The following is a 12,485-nucleotide window of genomic DNA, read 5'->3' as shown; positions in this document are numbered from 1 at the left end:
GAGGCATATTTACATATCGCTTAAGTGACCCGTCTCACATCGTCAGATCACTCAAATGGCCCCCGTGGCACATTCACGGATCACTCAAATGGTCCCCGTGGCACATTCACGGATCACTTAAGTGACCCGCGACACAGTTTTAGACAACTTAAGCGGCTCTCTAGTGCACTCAAGTTACCCGCGGCACATTCCCAGATTACTTAAGTGATCCGCGGCATAATTAAGGGTCACTTGACTGTCGCGCGGCACAGTTCAAGAGCACTTAAGCGGCCCGCGACACATTTCTAGAGCATTTGAGTAGCCCGAACACATATTTCCAGATCTCTTGAAGGATCCGCGGAACACTTAGAAATCCCTAAAGTGGCTTTGTAGAGGACTTATCAACAGGGGGAATTTTAGTTCAGGGACCACCAAACTAGCGAAAGGTTTTTCTTGTTTTTTGGCATACCGAGTAAGATGACATTAAGAATATTACATATTTTCATAAAGGGTGGATGACGTAAGCATCATTCAAATCCTCCCTTCCCCTTGTCATCAAAAGTCAGCAAAACCAAAACCCCCTTACCCCCCGATTGATGTTGACGTAATACTTGAATGGTTCCTAATGAGGTATTTCTTTTGCAGATACCTTATAATTTTATAATAAATTGTTTCTCTCAAATGGATTACCTGGTGTTGTGAGGTGTCGTAGATTCTCAATATATTCGACAATGTCTGCGTACTTTGTGCAGGTTCTGAAACAGTCGCATGGGACACCATGGAACGTATGTTTTGCAGTACCCTCCCAGTCAAAAGAAACATCAAATTCGACGCTGTTCGCTCCATTATCAACATATTCTTTTACTTGATATAACGCGTTGACCATATGCGCAACATTCCATATTGGACGCCTTACGTCTCCATTGTTCAACTCGAGAATAGTTCTGTCGTCATCCAATCCTTTTGCCTATTCAAAAAAATATATTTAGTAAATGATAGTAGAAAAATGCAATATTATTATAAGCGACGACTTACTGAAAGGGCTATGCAAAGCTGTAATACAGTAAAGTGTCGAATGGAGTGGAGAGATCTACGACCGAATGGGAGCTGAGATATCGGCTGATGAATCGCTAGTAAATGAATGTGAAGTGGCTCATGAGAAACTGTTAACAGTATACAAAGCTGTGATAGCAATGTGACAAATACAGGGGAGAGATTTACGGCCGAATAGGAGAAAAAATATTGGCTGTTGAATCCTTTGTAACTGTCCGTGAGATGACTGAGCGACAAAATAAAAAGCTGTAATACTATTGGGATGAATAGGTGAGAGAGAATTACCACCGAACGCGGGAGTCAAATATTAGCTGCTGAATCGTTTGTTACTGTTTGTGAGATGGCTGTCAAAGAATCTATATGCAAAGCTGTGATAGTAATGTGAATGATAAGGAGAGATTTATGATTGAATAACAGCTAAAATATTGGCTGATAAATCATTAGTAAATAAATATGAGATGACTTATACGAGAAGCTGTATACAAAGCTGTAATAGTAATGTGATAAATCGAGGGGAGAGATTTATACGATTGAACGGGAGCCCAAATATCGGTAGCTAAATAGTAAATGAATGCTTATTTATTTACATCCCAACTACAGATATACGTTACATCCAATTACAGTGGAGAGAGAGAGAAAAAATTCAAAGTACAAAAAACATAAAGCAAGTACGGATAAAAATGAATGAGAAATAACTACATAAAAAAATAATTACAAACCAAGACAATACAATGGGCTCTCGCTAATCCGACGGCACATATGAGACTAGGGTGTGCCGGATTAGCGAAATCGCCAGATTACTGGAAATCAATTGCAAAGCTCATTTTTGAATAATATTGATTTTATAATAATATAATAATAAAATATATAATATTATAAATATTATATAAAACAATATTATAGTAATAAAATAATATAGTAAGCTAATATTTAATTTAAATACTATAAACTGTGCACAGACATACACAGTGGCATGATTTTCTCTTATATGCTCGAAGAAAACCCGCCCAAAAAACGCCGGATTAACGCTCTTATCCAGTCTTAATGTATTGAAATGATTATCGAGTCTAAGGGGCCGTTCAAGTATTACGTCATCATCGATGGGTGGGGGGGGGGTTCCGATTTGCTGACTTTTGATGACAAGGGAGGAGGGGGGGGGGTTTGGATAATGCTTACGTCATCAACCACCTTCTATGAAAATATGAAATATTTTTAATGGCATCTTACTCGGTGCGCCAAAAACGAGAAAAACCTTTCGATAGTTTGTGGGCAATTGAAGTAACATCCCCCCTATTGATAAGTGCCCTACAGAGCTCCTTTAGTGACCTCAATGTTTCGCGGATCCAAGTGATCTGGAAATGTGTCCAGGCCGCTTAAGTGCTCTGGAAATGTGCCACGCATCACTTAAATAATCTGAGAATGTGCCGCGGGTAATTTGAGTGATGTAGAACCACACTGGGGGCCAGTTAAGTGCTCGTCACATGTCACTCAAGGGATCTCTAAATGTGTCACGGATCGCTTAAGTGTTATGGAACTGTGTCTCGGGTGATTTAAGTGATCTGAAAATATGCCACGGGCCGCTTAAATGTTCTGGAATTATACCACGGGACACTTAAGCGATCTGTTAGTTCATTTTTACAAAATTAGGTTTGAAGAGGGCAGGCCGCATCAAATAACTCCCAGGGCCATATTTGGTCCGCGGGCCAAGGAACTTTATGTAATTTATCATTATATGGCTAAGAGGGTGGGTCGCAATGAATTTATTAAAGATAAATTTTGAGTTCATAGCCTTCAAATAACATTGAAATTAACAGAAATTGATTATAATAACATATAAAGGAATTTTATTCCGAAATTTCAATTACAAAAAAAATTTTTTTTTTCATTAAAAAATAAATTTTTGATCGTGGGAAGGGGGCACGAGAGAGCCCCTCTATGCCCCCCCCCGTGTACGTCTCTGATCCCACAATATGCGATAGGTTTCAGAGGGGCAGAGCTGACGACGAAATTTTGCTGACAAGGGGGGGGGGTCAAAAATGGCTAAAAATTTGCTTACGTAATACTTGAACGGCCCCTAATGTATTGAAATGATTATCGAGTCTAATTATATTGAAAACAAACATCGTGACCAAACTGGTCACGATGTTTCACTTGGACAGACGTTTATTTTTCTTTCCGCTGAGCACCAAGAGTTAAGCTTTGTTAATTAATACAAGTGGGATCCTCGGTCAGCGTGATTTTTTTTATCATCTGAAGACGACACCCATAACGTGTCGAAATGCATTAGCAGATTTTTGTATTTTCCTTGTAATTGTTAGGCAAAGTTTATCTACTCTTCCATATAGCACGATATTCACTTATGTCATTTCGACACAATGCCTTAGCAAAAAGTTCGTTTGTTTTCTTGCTGCGTGCGGTAACCGAAAACTAATGTTATTTAGTGTAATCGATTTTATTGTTTAACAGATTTTTAAAAAAATTAATTAGCTTCAGTTTTCGACGTTGTTGGAGGCTCTCAATACCGAACAAGTCACGCAGAAAAGCGATAGATAAAAATTCAGAATCTAACCCAATTTTTTTAGTATAAACAACAAAGAAATTTTTAGTGTAAAGTTTCAGTTTTATGAACATGACAGTGAAGAAAGGGTCCCAAATTACTGACGCATATTCTTGTTTCGATTGCGCCAATGAAATACTTTGAAAATCGCTAGTACCTCTTTTGAGAAAACTAAGTCTGTGTTTTATAAGACTTAGCAATAAATCCATAATATGAGCAGAAAAACTAAAATCAGACGTATACATTAAGTCTTTCTTTTTCTTTCGAACCGAGCACAACTCAGGTCTATAGCCATGGGCAATTTACTACCTAGCGAGTTGTGCCGGAAGTGCAAGTGTGTGTACCTAACAGTCTGAGTGCATATGTAGTGTTTTTTGATATTTCAGTGCTTCCATCTATATTTCAGAAGGGAAGTGAGTGATGTGTTATGATTGAATTACATTTGAGCTGTTTGTAGGTCTGTTACTCTGTGTGGCGAGACTTTTCAATGGGGAGATCGGCTCGCATTCGCGCTTCGAAGTTGGAAACCACAGAAAACCAACTTCAGCCGACTACCACTGTGGCGACGGCGGGGTTACTCTTAAGTCTGTCACAGTGAAGTTTCTTGACAAAAGGATATTGTTTAATACGTAATTAAAAAATATAGGCCTTTTTTTGCGAGTTTATGGGATGGCAAAGCATTTTCAACACTGAGATGTACGTTCTTTTCACACAATTCAGACAATGCATCAAGTTCATTTTGAATTATTGTGCAAGATCCTAAATCGTGGACCGGCCTAAATATCTTTAAATCATTAGCAAACATCAGACAGTTATTAAAAAGAGAAATAAGATCACATTTATAATGTTGGTGAGATCACAAACGCTCCTTGAAATGTGAGAAAAATAGTATTAGAAAGTGTGAAATTATGAAATTATGGTTGTCGCACTATAAATACAGCTACCCTAAACAATATGCCAGAGAAAGTAACTAAAAATCAAAGCACATTGAAATATGGTTGTCATTCTTTAAATATGGATAGCTTCTCGATTACTCCTACACATTTTATCATATTTCCCCTTGAAGGTGTCTATCGTGGGGGAAATTCATCACATCCGAAGGTAAGCTATCCCATTCATTTATAATCCTGCTAGAGAAAAACCCCCTTCGACAGAAGAACCAAGAGTTATCCCTAACTAATCAAAACTGGTGTCCACGAGTCGAAACACTTGAAAGACGGCGTAATAATATTTCATAATCCATTATATCGATCTCCTTAAAATAGTCTTAAATACTTCAATCATATCCCCACGCGTAGCCTACGTTGTTCCAAAGAAAACGTATTCAACGAATCAAGTCTTTCTTCATACCTCAAGCCTAACATACCCTCCAGTGATTTCTAGCTGGTCTTCTCTGCACCTCTTCAACCAAGTCTATATCCTTCTGAAGATAGGGTCTCCAAAACCGTAAGGCGAAATCTAGACCAGGACGAACTAAGCCTCGGAAAAGCGGAAGGATGACTCTGGGATCGGGTAAAAATGATGAGGTGCCTGCAAAATCAGAACAACTCCCGGAAATCGTTGTTAAAAACTGGGACATCTATTAATAATAACCGGGACAAAACCAAGACATTTTCAAAACTCTCATTTGGTGGGCATTGCAGTGTAAAATTGCAAATTAACAATGTATTACCGAAATATCATCACACTATTTCTACACAGAGGCACGAAAACGAGTAAAACAACGGGATGGGAGCCAGGTTTGTTATATTGATTAGCACTTGCTGCTAATCGATAAGTATAGTGTTATAATAAATAAGTAGTACATATTACATGACGGGCGCGGTAGCCCGGTCGATAAGATGCTCGCCTAAAGTACCAAAGGATGTTTAGAGGTGTCGCGAGTTCGATACCCAGTTCGTCCTTGTTAGAAAACTTTCCTGACACAGGGGTACAACAAAAAAGGCGACTTGACCGCAGCGAAAATTGCTACCGCAGGGAGGCCCCCATCGAGGTGTTAGCGCACCAACCTCTCGATGAGTATGAAAAACAAGCCTGCCGTTCGGAATCGGCAATAAATTGTAGGTCCCGGTCTAATTAGCCCTCGTGTGCAGAAAATGACCGTGGTGCGACAAAAATGATCAATGATATTACATGACAAAAATATAACAGTGAAATAACAAATTCCTAGCATAACATCTAACGTAGCTAAAAGTCAAATTGGAAAAATATTGAAAATTATTCTATACTTCTATTTCATTGCGCAATTAAAAACCGGAACAAATAGCCGTACCGAAAGTCTTTTTCAGGAGTGGGCGGAAAATAGCAAAAAACCGAAACTGCTCCGGTAAAGCGGGACATCTGTCCACCCTGCTCTGGGCGAACGCGAGGAGATATCTTTAAGAATCAACCGAGCATTCTATTTGATTTTTTGGCCATAGCGGGGCAATGTTCAGAAAACCTAAGCCTAAGAATGATATCGTCCCAGGGGATTGGAAGCTTGCTAACGTTGTTCCATAATTTAAAAGGGGTAATAAAGAAGCCGTGTCGAATTATCGTCCAATGAGTTAGACAAGCTCTCTCTCGAAAATTCAGGAACTTATTATCATTATCAACACATTGTAAGGCATTTGTGGTGAAGTGGATAGTGAAAAATAATGTGATGTCAAAGAACAAGCATGGGTTCAAGAAGGGGAAGTCATGTGTAACCAACCTCCTTTCAAATACAAATACAACGCCACAACAGGCAAAATGCCCAACGAGGTGGCTGAGAAAAAGATGCCCATGAAAATATGGATGTCATATATTTCAAAAATACAGCAACCCAATTAAAAATACAATTAACAAAAATTATAAACGATATATACACATGATAAAATATTATACAATGCCCATAAAAAAAGCTTATGGTTGTCTTATTCTAAGTATGAATAGCTTCTCGATTTACTCCAACATGTTTATAGTATTTCTTTTTGAACGTGTCAATTTTGTTACAATTTACTACCTCCGGGGGTAAGCTATTCCATTTGTTAACAACCCTATTAGAGAAAAATTCCCTGCGACACCATAACCTTGCATTGTCCCTCAGCAATCGATACTGGTGTCCCCTTGTAAAAGCAGTCGATTGGCGGTGTACTAAAAGTTCATGGTCCATCCTATCCATCCCATTGAAAATTTCGAACACTTCGATCATATCTCCTCGACACCTGCGTTCATTCAATGTAAACATATTCAAAAAATGAAGTCTCTCTTCATAACTCAAGCCCTGTGTGCCAATAAGGACACGCGTAGCTCTTCACGGCACCCCTTCAACCAAGTCTATGTCCCTCTGTAGGTATGGTCGCCAAAACCTTACAGAATACTCCAGTCCAGGACGAACTAAGCCTCGAAAAAGCGGAAGAATGACTTTAGCAGAACGCGAAGAGACTTTTTGAAAATGAGACCAAGCATTCTATTCCCTTTTTTGACCACCGCTGAACAATGTTCAGAAAACCTAAGCCGCTCGTCAATGAGAATTCCCAAATCGGTGACAATAGTTGCATCCGGGATAGTGACACCATTCAACTCGTAAGAGAACCGTAGGTTGTTCGAACCAAAATGAGCGACCATGCACTTATCAACGCTAAACGTCATGCTCCATTCATTTGCCCATTCTGCAATCCTGTTTAAGTTGGTCGGGAGCAACTCCCTATCGTTTTGATTCCAGATTACCCCCATTAGCTTCACATCATCTGCGAATTTGCTAGAAATCCCATCGATACCCTGATCGAGTTTATCGATAAAAAGTGAAAAAAGTATGGGGCCAAGGACACTTCCTTGAGGAACTCCACTTGTGACATCTGTCCAACCAGAGAATTCCCCGTTCACCATAACTCGTTGCGACCTATCTCTTAACCACGATTCCATCCAATTCAGCAATTTGCCCCCAATTCCAATCTCGCGTAAACGCTTCAAGAGTTTAAAATGTTGGACACGATCGAACGCCTTCTGGAAATCAAGGTAAACAACATCTACATTTTGCTCTTACCCAAAGCCTTCGTCAGGTGATCATAGAAGCAGAGGAGGTTAGTTACACATGACTTCCCCTTCCTGAACCCATGCTGATTATCCGACAATACATTATTCTCGTCTATCCACTTCACAAACTGCCTTTTGATGATGATTTCCAAAATTTTCAAGAGGGAGCTCGTCAAACTCACTGGACGATAATTGGACACAGCTTCTCTACTACCCTTCTTAAATATCGGAACAACGTTAGCTAGTTTCCAATCTCTCGGGACGATACCCTCAGCAACACTACTCCTGTATATCTGTGCGACTGGCCCCAACAACTGATTAGCACATTCCCTGAGGACCCTGGGATGCTTTGCTTGCACATGCATTTCTTAGAAGATTTAGGACCTCCACGTCTTTTACTTGAATATCCTTGAGAGTTTTATTACTCCATGCAACACCCGTAAATAGGATATCATTATCTCCATTAAAAACCGACGCGAAAAAGTCATTGAAAACAATACACATGCCTAAATTGCTCTCTACCCTAGAGCCTCCTATCGAGAGGAGGCCAACTGTCCCCTTACATCCATCATTGACGTATCGAAAAAATGATTTTGGGTCAGAGCCAATGTTATCTGCCAACCTAGATTCAACTTCCTTTTCACTATCCCTTATCACTTTCTTCAACAGTCTTCTTTTATCAGTAAACAATGGTAGGTCACCTCGTCCACTTTTATACTCTCTGAATGCTCTTTTCTTTTCAAGATAAAGGTTCCGCACGCTATCCGTGAACCATAGAGGGTGCGATGTACAAACACGCTTTTTTCGAACAAAGGATATGACGTCGTGCAAAACAGAGGACAGCTCCGTACTAAATTCTACCCATTGACTTACCACCCCTACTGATTCCAACCGGTCTTTGAAAACTTCCGCTAACCTTCCTCTCAAAACATCAAAGTTAGTTCTCCGAAAACAAGGAACCAGTCCTTTGTTATCAACCTTACCCAAGGAAAGTGAAATCTGACTATACGATGATCACTAGGAGAAAACTCTTTCCCCACCGAAACATGCTCAACTAGATCCTCAGAACTAGTCAGAACTAAATCCAAGATAGCAGTACCCCTAGCGGCTTCTGATACATGCTGATACAAAAAATTTTCGAGCACCAACTTAAGAAAGTCTCCTTCATACTGATCTCTAGATGAAAGGGTCTCCCAATCAATACCTGGGTAATTGAGAACCCTCTTACGCTTACACATGTAGGAAATTTCATCATGCAATTTGGCGATGTAGTTTTGATCCCTATTCGGTGGATTGTAACAAACCCCAACAATAAGTTTATGACGTCTTTTGTTCTCAAGCTCAACCCATATGGTTTCAATATCACTTCTCTGCACGTTACACTCTCTAGCCTTCAAACAGGATTTCACGTATATCAACACTCCAACCCCCTTTCCTATCAGATCTATTTCTTAAAAAAGTATCGTATCCTGAGATGTGTAAGAAAGATTCATCCCCATCGTTTGCCCAAGATTCTGTAATGGCTATAAGATCCAGGCCCTCCACAACTATCATAGTTTCTAAAAAGTTTTTCTTGCTCCTGGCACATATTAACACACATTTTAATTTTCCCGGTGATTTAGTGTCAATCGAGAAGCCATCCAAGTCAGAGGTGGGTAATTCCCCGTCAGTACTGTTGTGATTATCATTAACTAATCCGCATTCCCGACTACGTGGTCTGGAGTAAAAAACCTAACCTAAGACAATCGTAAACCTCCCATACCCCCCTCTTATTTAGATGGATCCCATCAGAACGAAGCCACGTATCGGTAAATGCGAGAAGCTCCAAGAACGTGACCCCAAGTGAGGAGCAAATGTCCTTCAAACCTATATTGAATTGGTGGATCCTACTGCTATACCCCCTACTACCCTTTGGCAGCACTGGAATCACTGCCACATCTGAACCCCCTCTCTAGCGGATAATAGTAAATCCCGGTACTCTGATAGAGACTCACTAATATTCGCTCCTACCTGATTCGTTCCCACCCACAGAATCACCCGCAAGGGCAACTTTCGGCGATGAAAAACGTCTCGAACGTTGCCAATCATTCCCCCCAGGAAGACAACAGCGCTCGAAACCCCGAAAATCCCTACACACTCGGTTCCCAAGTTCCCTAACCATAGAATCGCCGATGATTAAACCCCTTTCCTTCTATGATAACGTGACTAACGCTTTGGGAAAAGGTAAAAACTTCGACATTGTTTAACTTGATTTCTAGTAGGCATTTGATCGGGTTCAACATGGAAAACTCTTGGAGCGTTTACATGAGATTTAGGTTGGGGGCAACTTGTTGTGAATTGGATAGAGTCATGGTTGCGAGATAGGTCGCAGCGGATTATGGTAAACGAATAATTTTTTGATTGGACAGGTGTTAAAGGTCCCGCTGTGGTGGTCGAGTGGTTATAGTGACGGACTCGCGATGCGAGGATCCGGGTTCGAACCCCACAGTGGTGGTCGGCTGAAGTTGGTTTTCTGTGGTTCCCAACTTCAAGGCGCAAATGCGAGCCGATCTCCCCGTTAAAAAGTCTCGCCACAGAGAGCAACAGTCCTACAACGATAAATCATTCAATCATAACACTTCACTCATAGTTAGAAAAACTTGTGGCAGATGGCAGCACTACACATAACAAGCATTACAGAGTAACAACAAAACTTCACGTCAGGTTTCACTACACGTACACGCACATTCCCGCATGTACCGATTCGTTGGGGGGTTCCGCGGGGGGGGGGTGTGGGCGGGGTGTATGTGGGGTGTAGTAGTAGTAGGTAGGGCCTCCAAAAAATGGCTCGGGGATCCATGATGTTCTTAAGTCAGCCACCTCGTTGGGCAATTTGCCTGTCGTGGCGTTGTATATGTATTCCTTGTAAAGGTGGAGTCATTCAAGGAAATGCCCATGGTCTCATTATTTTTTCAATTTTTATCGATAAGCTCGAGCAGGGTATCGATAGGATTGTGAGAAAATTCACAGATGACGTGAAGCTTATGGAGGTGGTCAGGAATCAAAGCGATAGGGAGTTGCTCCAGACCAACTTAAACAGGATTGGAGCATGGGCAAATGAATGAAGCATAACGTTGAGGATTGACAAGTGCATGGTAGCTTATTTGGGTTCGAACAACCCACGTTTCAATTACGAGTTGAATGGTACTACTATCCAGGATTCAACTAGGGTCACCGACCCAAGATTCATTCCACTTGTCAATACAAGATTCATCGAAAGACTGGTTATTTGTGGAGATGATGATTACAAGGAAGAAAATTCATCACTGCCCCCACGGGGACACGAATCCCGGTTTCTCGTTTGCCGGACGAGTGCTCTACCATCTAAGCTATGGAAGCAGATAGAATCTTTCAACCTTGGAGCGTATATGTGTGTTGAAAGCCACCGTACATGAACGGCGTCAACAATCAACTAATAGCTCGTGAATGACATAGACCAACCAGATGGCCACATGCCATCAGGCCAAATAACCAGTCTTTCAATGAATCTTGCATTGACAAGTGGAGAGGACATTTCTGAACGCGTGGGGCCATCTGGTTGGCCTATGTCATTCACGAGCTATTAGTTGATTGTTGACACCGTCCATGTACGGTGCCTTTCAACAAATATATACTCTCCAAGATTGAAATATTCTATCTGCTTCCATAGCTTAGATGGTAGAGCACTCGTCCGGCAAGCGAGAAACCGTGATTCGTGTCCCCGTGGGGGCAGTGAAGAATTTTCTTCCTTGTAATCTTCATCTCCACAAATAACCAGTCTTTCAATGAATCTTGTATTGACATGTGGAGAGGACATTTCTAAATAGGGTCACCGATTTGAGAATTCTCATTGATGAGTGGCTTAGGATTTCTGAACATTGTTCAGAATCAAGGAAACAGTTATTTTCCGGATATTATGCTGAGGTGAGCTCGGAAAGAAAAGTCATCAGAATGCCCAGAATGCTCGGTTTCATTCTTAAAAAGGGTCTCTTCGCGTCCTCCTAAAGTTATCCTTCCTTAGTTCGTCCTGGATTGGATTATGTCATTAAGTTTTTGAGCCCATACTTACAGAAGGACATTGACTTGGTTGATTGGGTGCAAAGAAGAGCCACGGTGCTCTTGATGGTACACTTAAGTTAAGCCATGAAAAGAGAATTGATTCCTTCGAAATGTTTACATTAGAAGAACGCAAGTGTCGGGGGATATGATTGAAGTGTTTGAAATTTTCAACGGGATGGATAAAATGGACCATAAGTTATTAATGCATTGTAAATCAGCTGCTTCGACAAGGGGACACCAGTATAGATTGTGTTGTCGCAGGGAATTTTTCTCTAATAGGGATGTGAATGAATGGAATAGCATACCTCCGGGGTCATCAATTCTAACTCGATTGACTCGTTTGAAAAGAAATACGATAAACATATTGGGATAAATCGAGAAGCTATCTATATACTTATACGAATAAGTATACAAATACAAAGCCATAACACGCAAAATGCCCTACGCGGTGGCTGAGAAAAAGATGCCCATAACAAATATGGATGTCATATATTTCTAAAATGCAGCAACCCAATTAAAACTGCAATCATAAAAATTAAAAACTGCGATAAATATTGTTATATAGATAAAATATATACAATGTCCATAAAAAATATTTATGGTTGTCTTATATACGGGGTGATTATAAAAAAACTATCCCGGCATATGGGCCCCTAACTATCATACCATTCACAGAAACTGAATGAAATTTTGGCATAAGGTATTTTGAGGTATGCGCTCAAGAATGATATGGAAAACAACAGTGTCACTCTAACAGTTACGGTTACAGTGAGAAGTTACTGGTGCACGGCAAAGTCCTTTTTACTTTTTCCTTGCCTAGCTC

The 12,485-nt window shown here is 40.6% G+C and overlaps 1 protein-coding gene across 5 annotated transcripts in view; it reads right to left on the bottom strand.

Moving 5' to 3' along the window:
- The window catches only part of LOC149074151 (dermonecrotic toxin SpeSicTox-betaIIA2ii-like), a 46,537-nt gene that overhangs the window by 19,099 nt on the left and 14,953 nt on the right, over positions 1-12,485 (bottom strand). For all 5 annotated transcript variants that reach the window (XM_089246501.1, XM_089246502.1, XM_089246503.1 and 2 more), the window contains one exon: positions 670-946. In XM_089246501.1, the coding sequence (XP_089102627.1) occupies positions 670-946 (277 nt within the window). The remainder of the gene's footprint in view (positions 1-669; positions 947-12,485) is intronic.

This window comes from Pholcus phalangioides, unplaced genomic scaffold, assembly GCF_987345545.1.
Source record: "Pholcus phalangioides strain wild (caught in Gottingen) unplaced genomic scaffold, Ppha-v1.0 ptg000017l_1, whole genome shotgun sequence".
NCBI lineage: Eukaryota > Metazoa > Arthropoda > Arachnida > Araneae > Pholcidae > Pholcus > Pholcus phalangioides.
This window is presented reverse-complemented; position numbering and strand designations above follow the sequence as displayed.